The sequence below is a fragment of the Corapipo altera genome, unplaced genomic scaffold, assembly GCF_003945725.1.
Source record: "Corapipo altera isolate COAL_440 unplaced genomic scaffold, ASM394572v1 73, whole genome shotgun sequence".
NCBI lineage: Eukaryota > Metazoa > Chordata > Aves > Passeriformes > Pipridae > Corapipo > Corapipo altera.
In genome coordinates this window covers 17,261-42,470 of record NW_020884957.1, presented here as the reverse complement: position 1 = coordinate 42,470, position 25,210 = coordinate 17,261, and the positions used below count along the sequence as shown (strand labels likewise).

Here is a 25,210-nt window from a genome sequence, read left to right as displayed (position 1 = left end):
CTTTGCAATGGCACTCTGTGTAGAGGCCACTTAAACTTGCCTGAAAAGTCCCAAGTGGAGACTTACTTTTTGATAGAAAAAAAGCACTGTTGAAGAGGCATTTTAATGCTCAATTAGAGAAGTCTTATTGCAATACTATTTTTCTGTTACTCTTGTTTGGTTGTTTTGGTTTCTTTTCAGTATCCTCTTCAAAGAAGAAATAACAATTTGATATAGTTCTCAAAATTTTAGTGAAAATGCTTTCTTTTGTATAGAACTCAGTCCTTTGAGTGTCAGCTTGGAACTCAACAGGGACAGTGACATATATGGAACCAACATATAGGATTTTTATGCAATGGTAAAGACATACAGTTTGAATTAGAAGTGGGTAAAATTTCAAGCTTCAGACTTTATTCATGTACTTTTTTGTTCACTTTATTGATTCTGAAGACACCAGGTACTTTTGTGAAAGTTCCTGTCCAACTTTTATTTTTGGTGTAAGACATCTTTTGCTACTGTTCATTCAGATTGATGTGATTCATTCTATAGAAGGAATAATTTGGAAAATGGAGTGTAAATTACATAGGGATTTAGGTGCTTCTCGTTTTGTTTTTTAACTCCAGAATAAATACTGGACTGGAAAAATTGAAAGAGGCCTCTGAGTCAGTGGCTGCTCTAAGCAGAGAGCTGGAGATAAAAGAAAAGGAACTTCAAATTGCCAATGAAAAAGCTGACATGGTATGTACAGCCTTCAAAATGTACTGCTGTTTGATTTTTTTTTTTCTCCTTTTATTTCTTCTATTTTGAAAAGATCGGTCAAGTAAAGTGAAGTGTTGGAAAAAAGGGATCTTGGAGAAAGTTATCTTGTTTGATTTTTCTGGTTTTGGAATTGACCTGATACAATTTTACAACAAAAATTAATACATTCTTTTAACTAGGTTTTTTTTAATATTTGGCATATGGGTTTACTCACATTCTAGGTATTGAAAGAAGTTACAGTAAAAGCACAGGCTGCTGAGAACGTGAAGGGTGAAGTTCAGAAAGTGAAAGACAAAGCTCAAGCTATTGTAGACAGTATCTCAGTTGACAAAGCCATTGCTGAAGAGAAGTTAGAAGCTGCTAAACCTGCTTTGGAAGAGGCAGAAGCAGCCTTACAGGTTAGTATTTAGACCATGTATAACATTATTTTACTACTAAGGAGACGGGTGTCTTTGAAATATAAGATTGCAGGTGCATTGCATAGCTCTTCAGTTGACAGAAAATGTGTGCAAATAAACACACGTATTTTGAGGCCGTTTAGGTTCAGTTTTGTTTTCCTTTTTTACACAAGTACCAAACTGCAAATAAGCAATTTTCAGACAAGGACAAGTTTTAACTTTTATTTGAAACTAATTGATATATGATGTGTTGCAGGTTGATATTAGACCAGTATCTGAATGTCGATACTGTTATTAAACAGCTTGTGTGCAATGAGTGAAGAAGTGCTTTCCATGTAAAAACAGTTATAGTTCCATCTGACTCTAAACCTCCTATTTTAAGTTTTCACAAATAAATTGCATTTTGAATAGGTTTACTGGTCCACTATTTTCTGTCTTAAAAAAAAATAAATTATTTTTTCCTACAAATTGTGGCATTACCAATACTTCTAGCAATCACCATGGGACTTCATTTCTTTCAAAATACTCTTTTTGTAAAGCTTTTTTAATAGCAGGGAGCTGACATCTCAAGAAACTGAGAAGAATGAAGAAAAAACCTCAGAAGAAAAAACCTCAAAACAGCAAAAGTTTTTATGTAGGTTTACTGGAAGGTTTTCCTTTCCGCTTTAGAGGCTACCAGCAGTTGTGACAGTTAAAGGCTGATTTGAAGGAATGCCATGATAATCTAATATAGAAAAGTTTTCATGGATCTTCTGAATGTATGACTTCACTTTGAGGGAGAGATGTTTAACAATCTCTGACTGCTGTGATTCTTAAAGGGCAGAGTGGAAAAGTCTAAATGCTGGCTTATGACATGACAGCTGGTAAGAGTGGAATAAGAGCAGATCCTAAGATCCTGATACTTAGCTACAGGAAAAAGGTTAAAAAAGCAACAACAAAACAATTAACCCAGTGATGACCGAGTGAAGCCCCAAACAATGTTAACTGGTCAGTGTCTGAGGTATAAAGAGAGCACCAGTGTTCTGTGTTTGGTCCTGCATCTTATTACAGCTTACTTTCTGACTTTGACTAAAATTGCTGAACCAAAACAATACTCCTCTTCTTGAAATGTAGGGTGCTAATAAATGAAAATCCAATTATAAAAAAAGCTACACTAGCATTATTGTGAGACTTCACAATGCGAAAGGTATTTGGTCTTAATCTTGAAATTCTTGCATTTTCTATAAGTTGCTTTGCTTGTGTCTAAAGGGGAATGGCAAACTATCGTGAAAGCAAGCCTGTCAGCATGTATATATGTGTTCTCAGCATGCATTCTTTCATTCATTCAGAAACTCCCTTAAGCAAGAAAATTCTCTATATGAGTCTGCATCTTTCAAAAAATGAATCTCATAATCATTACAGGTTTGCAAATTTCCATCTAGGGATTCCAATAGTAGAATTCTGCTTGCAGTTTGGACAAAAGCCTATTAAAATATTTGATAAATATAAAGGTCACTACCCAGATGGAAAAAAATAAATTTGCGGTTAGCTATTTCACTCAATTTTTTACGTATTTTAGGATTGGTAAATGCTATGTTAAGAGATAGGTAGGTACAGAACAGCTTATAAGCATTTCTAAATATATAATGAGATTAGTTTTTTTGAAGTTTGAGTAAGAATTGTCAAAGTTCAATAAAAGTTAGATGCACTTTTCCCTGCAATAAAAACAGCACACTAAATGCACAATTATAAGTAAGTAAATAAATAAATAGAAATTAAATGCAACAATTTTGTCACAATTTGGATGCTAGCAAAAAAGGTTGGGCTGAATTTCCTAACAGTCACTAAGAAACACTGATTAAAGTTCCCACGCAGATATCTGGAAAAACTGCTGAATTATTTGGTGCACACTGAACCCAATGAGCAGCAAAACATAAGGGGAAACATAAGACCATCAGAAGGATAATCTGCAATAATTTACAATCCCTTTATTGAAGTATAGACACAAGTAATTAAAATCTTCTTTCATGAATTCCCAGTAAGGTGTGTGCTAGGCTAGAAGCAAGATGTCATAACACTTGCAGTAACCTGTTGCTTACTGTTTGCCACTGTAATGTACTTGAACGGATTAAACTGCCTGTCGATAAGCAGTGCTTCTAATCAGAGTTGTGCCTATTCTAGACTGTGTCTACCCATCAGCAGTTACTACTGTTCAGTGTTTTTTGCTCTGTATGTAGTGCAGTTAAGCTCTACTGCTCTCATTGATTCTTCTCTAAGGAGACATCTTCAGTAGACTTTTCTCATAATCCTTTCTGATTCATGACTACAGTAGAGTTGTGAATTACAGTATTCACAATTTAGGCTTACTTGCACCTTAGGCTTACTTGTCCTTAATTAGTAGGGTCTAGGTTTTCATACATTATTATAAAGTATTTTTCTCACAGGCCTGCTTCTACACCAGGAATGTTCCCAGTAAGATGGATCAGAAGGTGAAAATCTGTACATATATCAGGCCTTCTCACTGGTTTCCTTAATTCACCTTCATTTGCGAGATGTCAACAGAATGTATTTTCCTTTCTAGACTCAGTTCCTGGTCAATATGTATACATTTGAAAAAAAAATTGGTAAAATGTCAAGATGTTTCTGTTTTGCTCTTCACTTTGTCCAAACCATACATGGTAGTTTTAGGTTGTTAGGTGCTGCTGTGCTGAGGTTTCCTAGTAGTTGATAGGAGTTAGTAGGAAAATCTGGTTGGAAGGTCCTTCTAGCTTCATGCTTTTTAGAGATAAAAGTAAATATAAATATAATTATTTTTCTCCCATGGATTAATACTGTTGGCGAGCTTGTGCTCTATCTTACTGAATAAATAATAACAGTAATTGCTTTACCTTTTGTTTTAAATTCACAGACAATAAAACCTACAGATATTGCCACTGTACGCACACTGGGACGACCTCCTCACCTCATCATGCGTATCATGGACTGTGTGTTACTGCTCTTCCAGCGTAAAGTGAACAGTGTGAAAATTGATCAGGAAAAACGCTGTACTGTCCCGTCATGGCAAGAATCTTTGAAACTTATGACAGCAGGGAACTTCTTGCAGAACCTACAGGTGCTTGTGCAACCTTCTTTTTCATATATTTTTTTTTAATATAGGAAAATAAGGGACAATGTTTTCTCTGGTGTTCATAGGAGAACAAATGTGCAAGGGAAATCACACACACAATAGATCTGAAATGTTAAGGGCTTAAAAATAAGTATGTCATAATCAAATAAATTTGAATCCTTCTGGCAAAGTCATTTCATAAGTCAATTATAGTTTTTCCTAAGTAAGGCAATGAAATTACTTTCAGTGACAAATGATTCAAAGCTTTAAGCATTTAGTTTGAATAGCCATTACGTATCTGTTTCAATAAAGCTGATAGAAAATATCTTTTTTTCTCTTATCTAACTTTTCATTAATTTTCAACATTACAACTTGTGCACTGGCTTGCAAAAGAATACTTGATTATTAGGGTGAACGCAACCAGAATTTTTTAAATTTTGGGGGTTTCACGTCCATAGCATGGGTCTAGGAAAATGGAAAGAGTAACTACTAAACAAGTCCATTTTCATAACTTAAAATAATAACATTACAGTTCATCTAGTTGGAATAAATGGTACCTTGTCCTACCCCACTGGATGTTATCATCACTGATTTCTGCTTTTTGAGTTTCCTTAATCTGTCATTGATCTAGTGGGAAATCAGATTGCAGGCTTGACCAGCTTTGTATGATTGGTAGTGCCAATATTCACATTGCATTTACTTGTAAGGATTTTTGATTTACTGAAGGGCTTCAACCTTTCATTTTACTTGTGCATAACTAAACCTGTTTTTGCTTCAGGGAACAGATATTTTTCAAGTTTGTCAATAATAGACTTTCATTATACCTTGCAAATAAATTTGAGGGAGAAAATTGAGAGCTTTTGAGAAGGAAAAATGGAAAATATGTTTTTTATAAAAAAGAGAGAGTAAAAATAAATTCTTTAAATTGAAATACATTCCACTAATGAGATAATGTAATTTAAGGCTTGCCCTTTGAAAGGACTGTTTTGTGGAATGTATGTTTATGAACCAGAGCTAAGCATTTCCTTTTCTTTTTGAAGATTGCTAAGGCACTTATTGTATCTTAAGCAAAAGGGAACTTCAAGCAGGATATTAGTGATATTTTGTATCAACAATTAGCTGTGTAATGGTAATAGTGAGCGTAAGATAGCAAAGATCATAAATGAAGGCAAACTTTTCCATTTTGTAAGAATATAGAACCGAGTTCAATGACTTTGTAAAGTTCTCAAAGATGCATGAGACAAAGGCTTCCATATTAGCTGTTTGTCAGTAACACTTATGATCTTCATAGTGTTCTTCGTGTTCTAAAACACGTGAATATTTTGCATTTGTTACATACATTATGTGTATTACACTTTTTAAATTTTTCTTTAGCAATTTCCAAAGGACACAATTAATGAAGAAGTGGTAGAACTTTTGAGCCCTTATTTTGAAATGGTGGACTACAACATTGAGACAGCTAAGAGAGTATGTGGGAATGTTGCTGGCCTTTGCTCATGGACCAAAGCTATGGCTGTATTTTTTTCCATCAACAGAGAAGTATTACCCTTAAAGGTATGTCTGTTAGTCACTCACAAACACTCTTTTCTCCTTCTCCTCCCACCTGTTTGCACTTTAGAATTTAATCTGCTGGAAATGCCATCTGCTTTATTTGAGCTGGTGCTTGTCTCTCTAGGAATTGATTCTCTTGAACATTGGAATTCTACAATAAAATATATTTCAAATGTACTTGCACTTTTAAGTCATCCAAATGATGAAAGAGATTGTACTGTTTTATGCCTCTGGACACCTTTTGAATGGGGTTGAAACATTTGTCATCTTGTTAAATTCAATACTGCAGTTGCTTTACTTTAATTAAGGATCTGGTTCTTTTAATGTTCCAGATCTCAGTTCATAAGCAGACTGTACAGAGACTCTGTTCATCAGTGTTATTTAGAGAAAAACAGGCCCAAATATTTAGAATGAAAGTCAGGAAGAACATGGTCAAGTGTGATTCTACCACAGAATAGCTTGTATTTACAATAGCAAAGGCCAAGAGGGAAGTAAGATTTGTAGTTAGACAAAGCATATTGGTTGAAGATATCGAATAGGCTTCTAGTGGCGTCAGTCTCTTCTGCAAGCTAGGTCAGACTAACTTTTGTGTCAGATGAAGAATGACTGGTATTCCCAGAATTTTTTTTTCATTATGTTTTTCTAATTGTTGTTAAACCAATTGCTTAACTGCAGCTATCTGCAATAAGAAGTTAGCATGTTGTAAAATTCAAATAATAAGTTTTGCTGAATGATGAAATCTCTAAAGAAGAATTTTATTTGGAAATGTAGTACAGGAAAACTTTTTGAAATACATTATAGCAAGAACTTTGGCATTCTCTATGTGTGAATACACTTTTATGTTTGTATGCTCCATAGGCTAATTTAGCAATTCAGGAGAATCGCCTAAACACTGCAATGCTGGATCTGCAGAAAGCTCAAGAAGAACTGGGAGCCAAGCAAGAAGAATTAGATATTGTGCAGGCAGAGTATGAGACTGCAATGAGAGAAAAACAGGTAAATTGCTTTTCACAGAAAAGTAGTTTCTACCCTTATTTTAAGGAATACTTAATACATTCTTTCAATTTCACTGTTATTCCTTGAATAGGATGTTGATGGACAGCAGATAAGAGGTAGATATTTTTTGGATACTGTCTCTTTGATTCCTACCTCTCTCTTTTGCCACTAATCATCTCCCCTCTTCCCTCCTACCTCCTCAAAAGGTATATTTGTGTATAATTTGAAATTCTGGGTATAATACCCCAGAATTAATAGGTATCAGGAATTTTACATATTATTTAACAACTAGGCCAAAATGAAAGTTAAGAACAGAAATATTCAGAAGTTGAATCTTTTTTCTGAAAGATGTTGATAATTTGTCGTGATATTTTTTTCCATCTGACTTTCCCTTCTTCTCTGCATGATGATATAAATGTTTGAGAATATATTTTTAAACTGTCGTTTATTGACTGTTTTTATTAGATATAGAGATCCTTCTGGCCTATCAGATACATGACTGTAAACCTTTTTTCTTGGTGTGTGGTTTTCTCTAGACTTTGCTGGAAGATGCTGAGCGTTGCCGACATAAAATGCAAACTGCCTCAAGTCTTATAAGTGGCTTAGCAGGTGAAAAAGAGAGGTGGACAGAACAGAGTAAAGAGTTTGCCGTGCAAACCAAGAGGCTAGTTGGTAAGTTTGCGTCCACGCCTTTGAACTTGTGAGTTCCTTGAGTTTTAATGGATAGTGAAACTGAAAACATTTGAAGTTTAAAGCTTTTCCTTTGTAGTTTAGATCCTTGTTGCTAAAATGAGGATAATTGTTTTAATTCCCTTACTAAAGCACTGTTAGGTGAAAAATACAATATGAGGCTAAAGTTCATATTTAAAAAAAAAAAAAAGATAATGGACTTTGTGAATGTGGTGAAACATATTTGGGACACCAGTGTTTTAACCTGACTGATGTTTGCGGGCCCAAAGGGAGTGATATATTAACAAGTGCCAATAAAATGTGTATAACTGAGAATACACATGGAAGAGAGGAAGACTGATATTCAGGCACTGACATTTATATGTAGAAATCAATATTTTTAATGGCAGCTACTAATGTTCATAAAACTTCTGTTTCTTAGAAGTTAATTTTTATTTTATAATTTTGCACTTGTAAACTAAAGTACTTTGTAAGAAATAATTAGTTTATTAGTTAGGTCAATAAATGAAATTTATCTTGTCCTTTACTGTGGGTTGAAGTTTCTTCTCTGACTTTTGCCTTGAAAGTCTGTAAAAATCAGATATTTTTGTATAAGTTGTATTACAGTAGCTAGATTGTATTTTATTTGCTGGAATAATATGTATATGTGTATTAACTTATTAAAAATGTGGGTTACCTTCCCCACAAACTCATCAAGGTTTTTTTATAGATAACTTGAAAATGTCTAAAAAGTATTAAGGCTCAGTATAAAAGTATCATATCTTCTCTAGTTTTAATCTTGCATTCTTCCTTCAGAGGTACAAAAACCCCCCAACCTAGCGTGTCATGAATTTTAGGGGGAAAATTTTGAAGCTGAACAGAAGATTAAAACCTGTCACACTTAATACCTTCATAATGTCGCTGTTACAATTTTTATTATTAGTACTCGTAATTGATTTACAATTAATTTAGTTGAATTAGTACTTATAAATAAAGGGTTTTTTCTCCCCTCCAAAATATTATTTAAGCCTGTTCTCATGATTGTGCAAGGAAACAATGGAATTTTATTAGTAAGTTTATTCTTCCATGTCCTGCTTGTGCAGGATGTAGTGTTTGGAATAGTGGCGGGAGCGTGTTGTGTGTTCAGTTGACCTTGGCGAGCTGCCAGATGCCCATCTCTTGATTCCTAAAGTTGCATTCTAAGGGTAAAGTAAACATGACATCTACTAAAATGTAGTGTTTTCTAGTTATGTAATGAGCCTTGGGAAAAAGGCTGATTTGCCTTCTTTAGGAGTCAAAGTATGTTCTTCAGTTACCAGCTAAAACATGTAACAACTAGGGAAGGGGACAGCTCACTCATTAATAGAATTGGAAAAGTTGTAATGCTTTTTTTTTCTTTCCTTTTTTTTTTTTTTCCTTTTTCTCTTTAAGGTGATGTACTCTTGGCTACAGCTTTTCTGTCCTATTCTGGTCCTTTTAACCAAGAGTTCCGCAGTCTGCTATTACATGACTGGCAAAAGGAAATGAGAAGCCGAAAAATACCCTTTTGTTACAACTTGAATCTCATAGAAATGTTGACTGATGTTCCAACTATAAGTGAATGGAACTTGCAAGGATTGCCAAATGATGACTTATCCATACAGAATGGAATCATTGTCACTAAAGCATCTCGTTATCCTTTATTAATTGATCCACAGGCACAGGGTAAAATTTGGATTAAAAATAAGGAAGGCAGAAATGAACTTCAGGTAATAGAAATGCTGGTGCTTTCATAATCCCTAGAAAGTCTTAGCTTACAAAATATTACAATTCAGTGATTCACATAATGCTTAGCAAATGCCATTTATATAAAATGTCTCGCCTGGATATAAAGGACATCTCAGTTATATTTTGTTACATTTGAAATTTGGCTAGATATGAAAGTGTACATTTGAAGCCTATTAGCACCAGTGACTCCATTTGTTTAATGAATTTATTTTAATGAAACATAAACTGTTGGAAAATTGGCTGGATGGGCAATGTCTGATAAATAAGTATGTTTGCAGAATACTGTAAATGTTAGGAAAAAACCATCAACTAGTTCATTATTACAATTTCATCTAAATGTTTAAAATGAAGGTTCATAGCATGATATTTTTATCACCTTTTAATCAGAAATTATTTTTAATTTCTGTTGTCTTAGTATGGAGGTCAGGTGCTAAGTATTCTGCAAGTATACAGTGAAGACAGTAGTACCACAATGTACAGTCTAAGGCAAGAAACACCATTTCAATGCAAACATGAAAGTATGAGAAAGAAAGTTCTTACTTTCTACAATTATGATTACACCAATAAACCACCTTAAAAAAAAGATGCCTGAAAACCATAAAGAGGAACTTGAGGGGTGATAATAGAGTGGCTCTGAAAGTATTGCTACCAGTTTCATGTTGATTTTTATCTTGGAGTGGAACCCTTTAATGGATGCATAGCTAGTTATGTTAAAAATGATAATTAGTTCATTTACAGCATTATTAAAATCTAAGCTGAATGTGCTTTGTGCACATGTTAAAAATTAATCATGGTTATACTGAGGACTGCATTTTAAAGCAAAGATTGTTTAAGGTCTTGTTCGATGTAACCACCTAATTTTCAAGGAGAAAAAAGAACAAACTGGAAGAGCCCTGGTCTTGGAATTGACCCTGCTGCAGTTTGACTTGGGGATGTTATCCAGGATAAAATAGAAGATGCTAAAAGGTTCCTGTGAATTTTTACTGTGAAATTCTTGAGTAGTTGCACTCATAGGATGTAAAAACTGCAAGTGTTCAGTGCTGCTTTCCTTCTACTTTTGCAGTTGCAAAATAGAAGTTTAGTTCCATGAGATCTGAGAGAGAATATGGTAATTTGATGCTACCTTTTCTTGTGATCACGATTCTCACCTTAATACTAGTGTACTTATCAGAAATTACTGTTTTGGCAGTAATTTTAATAAAGTGAAATAATTTACAAATATTAAAAAACCATAAAGCTTGATAACTGGTCATAACATAATATATAGATCTCTTTTTATATTTTTAGATCACTTCTTTGAATCACAAGTATTTTAGAAATCATTTAGAAGACAGCCTTTCTTTGGGAAGGCCTCTCTTAGTAGAAGATGTTGGAGAAGAGCTTGACCCAGCACTGGATAATGTTTTGGAAAGAAACATCATTAAAACAGGTTCAGCTAACAAGGTAAAAATAAAACAAATGAACAAACAAGTGGAAATGCCCCTTCCCTTCCCTCCCCCCACCTTTGCCCTTAACAAAATAACTCTAATAAATATAGGACTATGAAAAATTAAAGTAATTTAAATTTGATTAATGCTAATACAAAAAAAATTAAAAAAGGTAGAGTTTAAGATCACAAATGCTCGATATATTTAACGTATAGAGTTCCTTATCCTTTTCCTTATGACAATTCAAAAAAATTGATATAATCTGTGAATGGGCACTTTAAGTGGTCCATAGGTATTCTCAGCAAATTGTTTGCATCACATGTATAATTTAAAACTGTATTTTTATGCCTTTAAACAAAAAAATGTAGCCTTTTTTCCTGTATTCAGTATCTGAAAGCGTGTGTACTGGTTCTTGATATCTCAAGACTTCTTTTTAATACTTTTCTTAAGGTGAAAGTTGGTGATAAGGAAGTAGATGTTATGGATGGCTTCAGACTTTACATTACTACAAAACTGTCAAATCCGTGTTACTCTCCTGAAATTAGTGCTCGAACCTCTATAATTGACTTTACTGTGACGATGAAAGGTCTTGAAAATCAACTCTTAGGCAGAGTCATTCTCACAGAGAAACAGGTAAAAGAATTGATTGTATCTATTTTCCTGGCTGTACTTTTTACATTTACCTGTAGAATGCTTTACTTTAATTTTAATTTGTTACTTTCTATTCTCATATTACAGGATAACTTTCTGGCTCTCTCTGTTGTGATTATTCTTAATATAACCTATTTGTGATGATTTAAAAACTGACACAGAAGCAATTGACTTATTTATGCGGAAGTTTCTATTTCTCTTTATTGTTGCAACCTTACCATGTTCACCTTATTTTTTTCTACCTCAGTGAGTTACAACCTCATGAGAACGGCCTATGAAAAGGAAAAAGGCTTAGAATAAAACCTGATGTTCTTCTGTCTACACGCTGTGGAGCTCGGGGCAACATAACCATGGATAGTTGGTGTCACCAACCTTTTGGTGAAAAGGATTTAGACTTAGCTACTTTCTTGTGAAAAAGATTTAGACTTAATTACTTTCTTGCTCCAAGGAGAAACCTACTAATTTTGACTATGCAGATATATTAGTTGAGGAAGTCCAATTTCAGGATGACAATCCCAATCAACATGCCACCAGCAGTTCTGGAGGGAGGCTGATTGGTATTTTTCAAACTATTGAACACCTAATCCCTGTAGCTATAAAATCATGCAATGTTGGAGACACTATGACTGTGTATTTACTAAGATTTTGGCAATAGTTCCAGGCTGCCTTCACTAGAGAGGAATGAGATGAATGTCTTTGTTCCCTTAGTGTGGCATTTATTGAGGTTCTCCTGTTCTTCCAGCACCACCTCCCCCACCTCGCCAAATGTAAGATGTTTCTCGTTAACAGTCTCAGTCATCTTGTTCATGTCAAGTAGTTGCATTTCATTCCCAAACAGTCCATGGATCTCATGAGAGAAATCACACTCATTCTGTGACGGTCTATATTTTGTCAGATAGGTTCATTGCACCGTCAGCTTTGCTTCAACCACTGACAGCTTGACAACCCACTATGTAATGAAATTATCACTGTTTATCTGAAACATGCTGTGACATGTATATTCACAAAGCCTTATGCCAAACTTCACTTCTCGGGCCTTGCAATACAGCACATTCCTTCAGATGAAAGTCAGTTTATCAACAAATTCCTCCAGTCATTGCAGTTTCTGTATGCTTGCTTGGAAGGCACAGAAAGAGAGGAGCTTGACTTTTATCAGAGGTGCAAAGCAATAGACTGAGAAGTAACAGACTCAAGTTGGAACATGGGGAATTCTGATTAGATATTAAGAAAAAATAATTACTTTGAGAGTTGTCAAAACCAGGAACAGATTACCCAGGAATCCAAGAACAGATGACCGTGTGATTTTGTGGAATTTCCATTCTTGAAAGGGTTCAAGACTCAGCTAGACATTGCCCTGAGCAACTGAATTATTAGACCTGCTTTGAGCAGGGGGTTGAACTAGTTAATTTCTGTAGGTGCCTTCCAAATTAAAATTATTCTGCTATCTGGCTGTCTCTTTGCCACTAACAGGGAATGTCTAATGAGTGGACATACTATGCTTTCTGAACCAGATTCTCAGAGTAGTATACTCACTACTGTTTTGTTTGAGACCACCTGGGGGATATTTTTGATAGATAAATGACAAGTGGGCCACCTGACAGAAAGGGGGAGTTCCATAGAATAAACATACCACTTTACAGTTTACTTTGCCTCTGTTCATACATCCTGTGGTTCAAGGTTTCCTGAAGAGTCAATTTGAAATATCCTGCGATCCAATACCTTTTTTTCTATGGTATCTAATTACTCATCTTTGGGAATTTGGGCATTCCTCTCTTAAGTGTCTGGATTCTTGCTACCTTTTGTAGCCTTTGGAAGGGAAGTGATGGAATTGCTTAGCTGTGAGGCAGTTTGCCAAATGATTTGAGCAGTATCACTGCTTTGTGATATCCAGTGTTAGAATGTATGTGAGGAAATTCTATCCCAAAAAGAGATTATTTCTCTGAAATTAGTGTTTTTCAAGATTTACCTGCACATTTCTATCCTTCTTGCCATTCCACTGTCTCTGATACAGTTCTGATCTTAGAAGGAATGAGATTTAGACGTGCAAGAAGGAAAGGGAGTGTTTACACCTCATCATTTGAAGTTTCTGCAGAGTCTAACTATCTGCTACTGTGTTGTTTGGTATGCTCATTAGCAAAATCTGTGTCAAATACATTTCACAGAATTGATTGATTACTGATAAGAATGCTGGTACTGATTTCTTCTCTTCTATCAGAATGTTAAACCGATTCCAAGATGTGAGTGAAGCATAAGAAGGTTAAAGGGCAGCTGGTACATCTGTATAAATTTAGTTATACTCTATTTCATGGAATAATTGGATTTGAGAGACTTGCTATATGTCTGAATGTAGTATAACATGTTATTTTATTGATATCCTTATTTTGATACATTAACTGTTAAGAAATTTGACAAAAAAATTTTTATTTAGTGTCATGGATATGTCAGATTAGTGGTGGAGTTATAACATGCAAGAACTGTTAATGACTTTTTGAATTTTCACATTCATATTTCAAGATCTGTGCTGGAAAAAGGCTCAGGGTTCGTAAGGAACAAATTCTTGTACTTGTGAATCATTTTGTGATAGAATGATATAAGCTATTTAGCAACTTTTATATTTTATGGATATTAACAAGAACTAGCGTTCTTTGTTACAGACTGTAAAATGTCATCTGCTTGTGAAAGGAATTCCATAAAGCTAGATTCAAAACAGCCTCTGATGCAAGTTCCTTAAATTTATATACATGGCAACTTGGCTTAGTTTTTCTTCATCCTTGCTGTTCTGACTGGAAATTTTTGAAGATACGAAGAAAACTTTTAACTGTGTCCACTTTCTGATCTGCAAAAAGTATTTTAAGAGCTTAATAGATGGATTTTTTTCACTCAGGTTTTCATCTAAGAATCCTTCACTTTGGTTTGTTAATTCTGTTTCCAACTTGTTTCTCAGGCTCTTCTTGTGCAGAAAACAGCTTTCAGTTTTTAAAATGCATTGTTTTCATCAGTTTTTGTCAGAATCTTTTGAATCTGTAAGCATATCTTTTAAGTTATGTGGCATTTACATTATTCTATAATGACTGTAAAATAATATTTTCTACCTGATGATGATTATGATGTTTCAATGTACCTTTTGTACAAGTGACAAGAAAAAACCCTAAATCTGATACTAGTACAATGATTTTTCTTAATTTCCTTTTTAAGGTAAAAGGACATTCTTTAAAAGAAATGAATGCTCAAATTACTTAGGAATGTAAGGAGAATGTAGGGGTGAGAAGATTGCAAGTTTGGAATGAGGGAAAACAAAACAGCAATATCTAACTTGTAACAGTGTTTCAAATCTGTATAAATGAAGGCTACTCAAATGAGGGAATAAATCCTTTCCTTAATCCTTGCTGAGGTCTCAGGTCCATTAAGCCTCTAGTGCTGTTTGAGAGGTTACGTATTTCTTAGTGTTGTCCCTGTTTATTTGGAATATTAGCAGCCAGTGAGCAGTGCAGAAGTGGACTTGGCAAGGGTGAAGTGAACACACAACTTCCAAGTTAGTTGAAATTGTTCACCAGACCTTTGTAAACAGAGAAGGAGTACTTCTGTAGACGTAGCCAACATTTCTACCAACTGGCTCACTTACTGCTGATTCATATCTTATAAAGACTCTTAACCCATCCCATCTCTATTCTTTCTTTTTACTTCACTGTAATGTATTGAAACATTTTGTAATATTTCAATAGAGGATTTTTATCGCTGAGCAATTAATTTGTAATAAGTTTTTAAAGGTTAATTTAAAAAGTATTATAAGAATGAACTGAAAGTACTATTATCTGTGAAGAATATTTTTTTTTTAGATATTTCAGACAAGTTTGGTGGTTTTTTTAATGTGAAACTGTTGATTAACAGGTGTCCATCTTTTATATATGAGCACTGGAAAACAAACTAGGTACATAAACCACACAGACTATATTATCAAAAATAATCAAATAAACACTTAAGTTCTACATATTTTCTTAATCAATGAAGCATTTTAGTGAGAGGCTTCCATCATCCCTGTTTGATGGAAGAGTATTTTCAGAGGCATTTTTTGAAATATTTGCTGCTTAATTTGATGACTTAGGATGGCCATTGTAACTGAGACTAAATTTTCAATATGCTGATTAAAAAACAAGGCATAAATGAGGATGAGATCAGATGGAGTGAAAAAAAAAAATCCTATGCCTGGAAAGGTCTTTGCACTTGTCTTTTCTGAAACAGAAAGGGAAGAAAAACCATTACTATTCTGAGCATCTTATTCTTTTAGGGCATGATATGAGCTTGTTCCATAGTATTTTTTGAAAAGATTTGTTAATGCCTACTTATGTAGCTGGTTCAGAAACCTAGTAATAGACCTTGTGTCAGAAATACCACTGGAATTCTTACCCCCAAATTACTGCAGTTACTCTTGATTTACACAGTTTTAGTAGGATCAGTATTTTTTAAACTGTTTTATTTTGCTTTTATTTTTGATTGATTTTCTGTTTTCCAAATATTACCACGTATTTCAATAGGAATTAGAGAAAGAAAGAACTGATCTTATTGAAGATGTGACTGTGAACAAAAGGAGGATTAAGGACCTAGAAGATAACCTTTTGTTCCGACTTACAAGCACTAAGAGTTCTCTGGCAGATGATGAGAGTCTACTAATTGTATTGACTGACACTAAGAAGACTGCTGAAGAAGTAACAGAGAAACTGCAAACTTCTGCTGAAACTGAAATACAGATCAACTCAGCCCGTGAAGAGTATAGACCTGGTGAGTGAAAGTAGTGATGAAAGACAAATGGCTTGACCACATATTTAAAACATCAATACTCAGAGTAGGAGAAACAGTAGGATAAGATCAGGAAGACCATAATTTGTGGGAAGGATCTTTGTTTTCCCATAAGTAAAACGTATCTAGGAAATGTCATATTGCGTGATCATGGAGAAAATAGTCAATGTTATGGTTCATGTGGAATTTATAAAATGGAGTGATCTATTCTCTTTGTAGATTTCCCATTGCTTTATATACAAGTGTGCTGGTCATTAAGGTGTTTAGGTAACTGTATGTTTGAGTTCAACATGTTGACACTCTTTTACAGGTCCAGTATATTGGTAAATCCTCTTTATATCTGTTCTGATGAATGCTTCATCATTTCTCCGTAGGTTATTACAGTCAGCACATTTCATCTGTCTTTTGGCTTTTAACTGACAGGTGAAAATGTGAAAAAAGTGGAGAAAAAAAAGGAAAGCTCTCTGGAATTACCTGCATTTTAGGGAAAGTATGAAATGGTACAGTTAGTGTATCAGAAAGCTTTGCAGAATTTGTAAAACCTTTGTATTTAAAACTAATGACTACTGAAAGTAAGTTAAATCAGTGCTGGGTAAGTTAAATCAATAGAGTTCATTTGGCTTTTATATGACTCCTATAAAAATCTGTAAAGAGAAATTTTTTTGGACATTCAAACAGTACTTCAAACAACCATAATTTTTATATGTTCTACTGACAATCTGAACATTGCAGTGTACCATCCAGCTGCTCTCCAGATATGCTCATATTTGAAACTAGGCTTTACATAGTATGCATTAATTGCAGAAAAGATTTTTTTTTTACTGATGTATAAATGAGGATTAAATGAATAATTTTATTGCTTTTCTATGCAGTAAAGAAAACAGTAACTCAAGGAACTTCAGTTATCGTTATCATTAGTATTAAACCCACTGTACATGTTGTAGAGGTCCAAAGTTTTCTGCTCTGCATTTCTACTTTGAACACATTCTTATTTCTTTTTTTTTCAGTTGCAACTCGAGGAAGCATCTTGTACTTCCTTATTACTGAGATGAGCATGGTCAATGTCATGTATCAGACTTCGCTTCGGCAGTTTTTGTGGCTTTTTGACCGCTCCCTAACCAGGTAATTTAACTAGCAATAAGTTGGTTTTACCCAGTCCTGGAGGTGCTTGTAGTACAATAAAGATTTGTTGTAAGCTAATATCAGAAAGAAGACTTGCTTCTTACAGTCTTGACCATGAATTGTTAGTTTAAATACCCATAAGACTTCGTCTGTTAGTTACCAAGGCAACGAACCTTCTAATGTACTTGCAGTCCTTCAAAATTAGGCATTGGATAGTTAAAAATTATTATACTACATTGATTTTCAGGTATGCAAAAAGGCTTGATCAGAAATTATTTTTTTTTTGTTGCTCCTTCAATTTGAAAGTTGTTGCTAGCTTGCTGTCTGATATTTTGTGCTTGTGATCTGTTATCTTTCATGTTTTGAAAATACAGAACTATGGCTTTTTGTCATTTGCAACTGCAAGCATTCAACTGCAGACCTTTCTTCTGACAGGTCTACCAAGAGCCCTATAACCAGCAAGAGGATTACTAATATTATTGAACATATGACATATGAAGTGTTCAAATATACTGCTCGAGGACTCTATGAGGAGCACAAATTTCTCTTCACATTATTGCTTACATTGAAGATTGATATACAAAGAAACAGAGTGAAGCACGAAGAATTTCTGACACTTATTAAAGGTTGAAACTATGGAACAATTTTAAGTAGAGCATATATCTTATTATAGAAAACTTTAGTTATTTCTCCTAGCCAACCTGCTTCTTTCTTTTGTACTTTAGAAGCCTGTCAATTGTAAGAATACATGGTTATCTTTCTGATCTGGTGACAGATAACATTGTATGGTAGTTCTAATTTATACCAGCACACTGAATATTGATATATTCCAAATATATCTTTGGAATCATGAGAATTTGAAAGGAATATTGTTAAGTATCCTTTCACAGTTTATGTCTGCTGCTCAAATACCACCAACTACGTGTTTGACTTAGAAAAATTATTATTGCAATAAAAATAGTTTATTTGATAACTGCAGTAAATATGAACAGAAAGTGATGCTAACAGTTTATAAAGAATATCAGAATCTTAGCTGAATGTGACAAGTTCATGGCTTTGGTATGAGCTGTATACAAGCACTGTGTTCGCTTGAAAGTTTGGATTCATTTTGTATTATCTTTCCAAGAGACTTAATTTTCCAGGCAACGTTTATTTATGGATTATAACTGTGAATTTTTCTGTGTCGAATCTTCAGAATATCTTTTCCCAAAAAGCATTTATTTCCATGCACATTGCACAAAAAGCCAGTAAAGCCTCAAAAGGTAAATTGGTTAAGAAAGACTACATTTAAAGTATATAATAAAAGAAAATATTATAAATTAACCAAACTATAAACTCTGCTTCATAAAATATGACATGATTTTATAAAGTAGAAAACCCTTGTAACCTCATGATTAAAAATCTGGATTCTTGTGTTTGGTGTTTTCGTTTTATTTTGTCTTTGCTTTCTTTTAGTTTCAGTTGAATTTCAAGGAAGGCAAATGTATACATTGGCAAAGTTGTTGCATTATCTACATCAACAAAAAATCAAAGAAAAAAACATTGAAATGAACCCAAAGCCAAGTTAATCCTTTTGCAGTAAAACATAGATTTATTTTGTAATGAGAAGCTGTTATGGATTTTAAAAAAATATGTAAATTTAGATGAAACATAAGATTTGAAAGTAAATTTTGCATGTTACCTAACTCAGAAATTTCTTTATGACCTTCCTTAGTTATTAAGTCATATTTCTCCAGTTTGGGAAAGCTACATTTTCCAAAGGTCTTATTTTATTTATTATTTCTTTCTTTGTTTGTATTTGTGTCTCCAACAGTTCTAATTGTAACTAAGTTCAATTTCTTTCAGGTGGTGCTTCTCTAGACCTTAAAACTTGTCCTCCTAAGCCAGCTAAATGGATTCTGGATATGACTTGGCTGAACTTGGTGGAGCTCAGTAAACTTGAACAATTTTCAGATATTCTTGATCAAGTATGTAAGAGCTTTTTAAAATTAATCTCTTGTTTGCCAGTGATTGTCTAGTAATGATCAAACCATGTGGTGGAAAGGGTGTTCAGTAAATTTAACACTTGTATGAAGAGTTTTAGCGGACACTGAGTATATTGCAGCTAACTAAGTAAATAGCATTTGGTATATGTTAAGAGTAATGAAAAATACTGAGTAGTAGCTCTTTTTTTCAGAATATGAATGCATAAGGGTGTTGTTGCATTCTGTAATTCCAGAAGGTTTAAGACCTGAAAGTTTATCCTATAATTTTTAATAGCCTTATTAAACCTGTGTACTAATATTGCTAAACAAATGTCTGTGTGTGGATAACATGTCTCTGACTCTCATTAAAAATTTGTGACCTAGTGACAGTGCAAATATGACTTGTCTGTTTAGTGAGATTTATTCCCTTGATGACATAACTGCAGATTTCCAGTGAAGAGAAACAGTGGAAAATCTGGTTTGATAGTAAGAATCCCGAAGAAGAATTGGTTCCCAGTGGTTATGGTCAGTCTCTGGACTGCTTCAGACATCTTCTTCTTATCAGATCGTGGTGTCCTGACAGGACCATAGCTCAGGTACTTTTATGTAGCCAACATGGTCTATTTAGGTATCACTAGAATAAATAGTTACCAGATTGCAGTTCAGTGCTATTTTATGTAATGCTAAGAACCTTCCTGTAATGGACCATTATGTTGCATCTTCTGAAATTCATTTTAGAAAATTTGTGCATTTGTTACAAGGGCAGCATTAGCAAAGTTATTCTAATGAATTGAACAAATATTATCCAATAATTTCACTGTGGAGATAGGATTTCTACTGGAGTCACATGTGTTTATCCAGATCTCTTTATCAGTTCAGAAGGTACTTTTCAATGTCCTTGCTTACTCCCTGGAATTTTAGAAGTGTCCCCTTGTTAGGATGAAGTAAAATATTTTAGTGAACTCAGTTGTCTGAGGGAAAAGGAAACATGAAAACAATTTAATTGAGGAACCATTTCCTGCATGGAAGAATTAGACCCATTTTAGAAAAATCTGTATTAAAGTCTGTTTGAAATTTTTAATTTAAAGCCATCTATTTAAAAAGAAGATAAGTATAAAACTGAAGGTTATTAAACAGACTATTTTAAAGAAAAATCAACTTCTAGGAGCCTATTTTTAATCTTTATCTTCAGTGCAAAAGAAAAAAACAATTGAATTGCTGGCAATTCAGAGCAATTAATGATGAATTATTGAAATTGGAATGCATCAGTAAAAGCGTGGTATTAATTTTACGGATTCACATCTTTAGACATTGTGATTAGATTCACAGAAATCCCATAGGAAGAGAAGTCAGTAGGTTAAACAGTACTGTATAAAGAATATCTCTATGATGTGTGCTATATGACTGAAACAGATCATGCAAAATTAGTTCCTCACTACTGTTAATGGGGGCAAGATACAATTTCATCTTACAATTTTATGAAAACTGGTAGTTCATCAAATGCTTAATGCTGAATCTTTTGTCTCTGAGAAATAACCCAGAGGTATTAAGGGGAAGATTTATCCAAGATTAAAGCATTGTAGGAGGAAAGAGTACAAGAAAGATCATCTCAAAACTGTTTGAATGAGCCTTTCCTATTTCATAGAAAAGAAAGAACAATAATCTAAAACTTTTAAAGATAAATCAAAAAGAAATAAAAGAGATGGTCTTCACCTGTTCCTCTGGATCTTTTACTTACTGATAGTTATTTTCATCACTGCTACTGTTAATTCATTGTTTGTTTAACCATGAAGGTGGAAAAGGCCTAACAGCTTTGAAACCCATCTTTAATGCTTTCCTCCTTTTTTCCTAGATTTTAAGGCTAGGAGTTACACTGTCTAATGGAGATATGATATGTAAACAATTAATTTTTTTCTGAAGTTTTAGAGAGGTTATTTTTTTTAAAGTGTAATTATAGGTATTACATATAACAATACATGCAGATATTTGTAATATAATAATTATTTTTAAAATTTTAACTGGTCTTATAATGCTGTAAGAAATAACACCATCAAAGACAGTATGATGTATTGACATGTAAAAATAAACTTGTTGCATATTTTTATTTCTGGTATAAATTTTTATCAGCCTTTCCCTTCAGTTGACTTATTGGTTTACACTGGGAAGAAAACTATTAAATGGTTAGGTCACAGTTTAAATTTACCCTTTTTGATATAGGCAAGAAAATACATCACTGAAACTATGGGTGAGAAATATGCAGAGGGAGTCATCTTGGATTTGGAGAAAACGTGGGAAGAGTCAGATCCACGTACTCCCCTCATTTGTTTTCTTTCCATGGGCTCTGATCCTACGGACTCAATTACTGCTCTGGGAAAAAGACTAAAGACAGAAACGTGCTGTGTTTCCATGGGCCAGGGACAAGAAATCCATGCTCGTAAACTTCTACAGCAGACAATGGCTCATGTAAGTAACAAAAATCTGAATGCTTTTTGTAGCTGTATTAAACACTTAGAAATAAAAATCCTGTCATGAAATAAGGTTGTTTGGTGCGTAGTTAATGCTAATGCAAGAACCTATATTTACTTATATAAATAAGTGTCTTAAGTGATAAAACTGTCTTTTCAGTCATTTAGTTGGCCATAACAAGCTTTTTGATACTATACAGATGTTTTTCATTGAAAATGGAGTGTTTTGCATATAAAATAGCGTTTTTGTTGTAGATTGCTGACTGATAAACATAGTTGAATTGATTTTTTTTTTGGTTACATGACTAGTAAATATTCTTGAGCAAGCACTTCAGAACATTTTTTGTTTTGTATTTTTACTAATACAAATGCATTTTGTTAAATTGAGAAAATTAATTTCAAATATACTATTGATAGCTACATAAACTTGAGAAAAACAAGGTTGTGTAGCAAAATATTTTGTATTGCTGTAGTCTGGATTTGGACTTGGGAGGGACCATCTGATAGCACAGGCATTTTACAAGTAAAACATGGAACAATTAAAGAACAAAATTATCTGTATGAGAAAGAAAAGGTGAGATGTTCCAATTTAGCATCACCCCTCAGGTGATAGTACTGCTGTGCCTGCTGATGTGAAAAAATTAAGTTTCTTACATTCTTGTGTTATGAGCTTCTTCCCTGTCTGTATAACCTATTTTTCTTTGACTTTTGCCTCTTGACAACTTGGTTCTTGTTTGACAACTTCTCATAAAGAGCTAATTAGCAGATCAGATGAAAATAAACTCATTCAAAAATAGGGAGGAGGAGCATCTTTTGTTTAGTTAAGAGAAATGCAATTATTTTCCCTCATTGACTCACATTTCCTCTTAATGGAGAGGTGTATGAGATGTCTATATGTAGTATGGGAATTCATATGAGAAAGTTTGATACCTATTGATTGATAACAATAGATTAATTAAGTATGTATATGTGGCTATTTTCCAAGCCTGGTACCCTTGTGAAGAACAAGGTTTAGCAACTTCCTCTATGGAGCCTATCCTGAGCTCCCATATGTAAGCCAAAATTTATCAGTGTTTATCAGCAGTATAGTCATGGCAAGGTATGTTTTAAATGTACTGACATGGAAAAGGTAGATATTTCTTGAGAAGAGCACATGGGACAAGTAAGGACCACTTCTTTACATGAAAAAGCCAAATAAGCTAACACCACCTCCAGAAGGAAAAGCCCACATCTTAGCTCACAAAGAGTGATTTCAGTTTTTGAACAATGTTGATAACTTCATATTTTGTTGTTTTAAACTAGGGAGGTTGGGCACTTCTGCAAAACTGCCACCTTGGACTTGACTTTTTGGATGAGCTGATGGACACTCTAATAGAGACAGAGAATGTCCATGAAAGCTTTCGACTATGGATGACAACTGACATTCACAAACGGTTCCCCATCACCCTGCTTCAAATGTCTATTAAGTTTACCAATGAACCACCGCAAGGGCTCAGAGCTGGGCTAAAGAGAACATATGGTGGTGAGTGCTAGAATGGCAGTGATTTAAACCCAAATTTTGGACTTTGGTATTTTTGTGTGGTCATGTTACAGCCACTGATAAGATAATATGAGGGACTGATCACAATTATGACAGCACATATCTTGGTCCATGTTTTGAGCTAGAAGTTTTGAAAATTAAGAAGAAGAGAAGGTCTGCTGAAGTTCTGTTACCAGAACTAATTGGACAGCAAAACAGGAAACGCTTTTTCTTTTCTCAAATTTTGGCTTCTAGAATCTTAGTTCAAAGTGTTTGAATCTTTGGTCTTCTTCTGTCTTTTGGCAGAAAAATGATGTGTTAATATTTGCTGGCAATCAAGTGCTCTTTAAATTACATAAAGCAAAGGACAAAGAGTCTGTGTGGAAAGCAACTTTATGTGAATTCAGCTAGTAGTAAATTGTGGGGTTTTTACCCTGAAGTTTGCTCTTTTAATTTGAACAACTTAATAACATGCTATAAACTGTCCCCAGCATAGAACACTTTGTGGGACAATAATTAGACTCTTGGGAGAGGCAGGGAGCCAACTTAAGATCTCTAGAGTGAGATTTTTGCACTGATTTGAAGTAGTTTCAAAAAGGACTATCACTGTGATTCTTATTAAGTCCATTTACAATCAATAGGTGTCAGCCAGGATTTACTAGATTCCAGTAAAATGGTACAATGGAAACCAATGTTGTATGCTGTAGCCTTTCTACACTCCACTGTTCAAGAAAGGCGCAAGTTTGGATCTCTGGGTTGGAATATACCCTATGAGTTTAATCAAGCTGATTTCAATGCTACTGTGCGCTTCATTCAAAACCACTTGAATCGCATGGATACCAAGAAGGTAATGAATGCTTTTGTGGGGAAGGTATATTAAGATGATAGAATCATAGAATCATAGAATCAGACAGGTTGGAAAGGACCTCTGAGATCATCAAGTCCAACCTTTGATCCACTACCACCACAGTTGCTAGACTATGGCACTAAGTGCCACGTCCAACCTCATCTTAAAAACCTCCAGGGACGGAGAATCCACCACTAGATCTTTCTAGTAGTGGAATGAATATAAATGCTTCCTAATAACTGAAATATAAGCATGATTTTAACTTGTTTTCTTTCCCCACAAACATTTAGTATTCCAAGTGTACGTGTATTAGTGCAGCAGACTTAAATTAGATTTTTAATCCAGTGCACCTTAAATTTCTGTATTAACCTGTATGTTAAACCCACCCCCCACCAGCCATCTCAGAAATATAAATCTTAGAAGTAAAGACCTTTTCAATGCTAATTACATCAATTAGTTAAAAATGGGTGACTGTATTTAAAATACTCTTTTCAGGGGATCTCCTGGAATACTGTTTGTTACATGATAGGTGAGATCCAGTATGGTGGTCGTGTGACAGATGACTACGACAAAAGACTCATGAACACCTTTGTAAAGGTTTGGTTCAATGAAAATACATTTAATCAGGAATTCAGCTTCTACAAAGGATACAGCATACCTAAATGTACTATGGTGGATCAATACCTTCAGTACATACAGGTTGGTAAATGAAAGCTAATAACTTGTTTCTTGTGAGTTTCTGATTCCCTATATTTTTTGTTTTCTTCTGAGTGCCTGTATTTTGTCTTTTATTCGTGGATTCTGTACTGATTTCTAGCATTCTGCATATCTATTAGTGACAACTAATTGTTTTCATCAATGTTATCATTGTCAAGACAGGAATATTTTCTTTTTCCTGTGGTTTGCTTGAGTGAGTTACCTAGAGGCACACAGTTATTAAAGAGGGCAAAAATGGAGTCCAGACATTGCGTACAACCTCACAGAAATAAAAGATGTAGATATATGAAAGCAAAAACTTACTATCAAAATAGCACATGGATGTTAAAACTGAATTTGTTTGGTGTGATTTGGGCTGTGACACAACAAATAGACCACAGCAAGTTATTTCCCTAAGACTGAAGAAATCTAGCTTACTTTACAATGTAAGGGTTTTTTTTTTCTGTTTGTTATTTGGTTTTACTGTATGTTGTTTTTTTGTTTGATTGGGATTTTTTTTT

At 34.1% G+C, this 25,210-nt stretch overlaps 1 protein-coding gene across 9 annotated transcripts in view; it reads left to right on the top strand.

Annotated features, from left to right (window-relative positions):
• DNAH5 (dynein axonemal heavy chain 5) overlaps positions 1 to 25,210 on the top strand; it is a 114,710-nt gene that overhangs the window by 82,794 nt on the left and 6,706 nt on the right. For 8 of the 9 annotated variants that reach the window (XM_027663771.1, XM_027663768.1, XM_027663769.1 and 5 more), the window contains 18 exons: positions 603 to 717; positions 960 to 1,136; positions 4,024 to 4,227; positions 5,596 to 5,775; positions 6,631 to 6,768; positions 7,305 to 7,440; positions 8,869 to 9,185; positions 10,492 to 10,647; positions 11,082 to 11,264; positions 15,815 to 16,058; positions 17,084 to 17,198; positions 17,634 to 17,824; positions 19,044 to 19,165; positions 19,609 to 19,758; positions 21,380 to 21,625; positions 22,930 to 23,149; positions 23,788 to 23,993; positions 24,489 to 24,692. In XM_027663771.1, the coding sequence (XP_027519572.1) occupies positions 603 to 717; positions 960 to 1,136; positions 4,024 to 4,227; positions 5,596 to 5,775; positions 6,631 to 6,768; positions 7,305 to 7,440; positions 8,869 to 9,185; positions 10,492 to 10,647; positions 11,082 to 11,264; positions 15,815 to 16,058; positions 17,084 to 17,198; positions 17,634 to 17,824; positions 19,044 to 19,165; positions 19,609 to 19,758; positions 21,380 to 21,625; positions 22,930 to 23,149; positions 23,788 to 23,993; positions 24,489 to 24,692 (3,304 nt within the window). Of the gene's footprint in view, positions 1 to 602; positions 718 to 959; positions 1,137 to 4,023; positions 4,228 to 5,595; positions 5,776 to 6,630; positions 6,769 to 7,304; positions 7,441 to 8,868; positions 9,186 to 10,491; positions 10,648 to 11,081; positions 11,265 to 15,814; positions 16,059 to 16,450; positions 16,566 to 17,083; positions 17,199 to 17,633; positions 17,825 to 19,043; positions 19,166 to 19,608; positions 19,759 to 21,379; positions 21,626 to 22,929; positions 23,150 to 23,787; positions 23,994 to 24,488; positions 24,693 to 25,210 lie in introns of those variants that run through there. The other variant, XM_027663774.1, reaches the window with a different exon arrangement.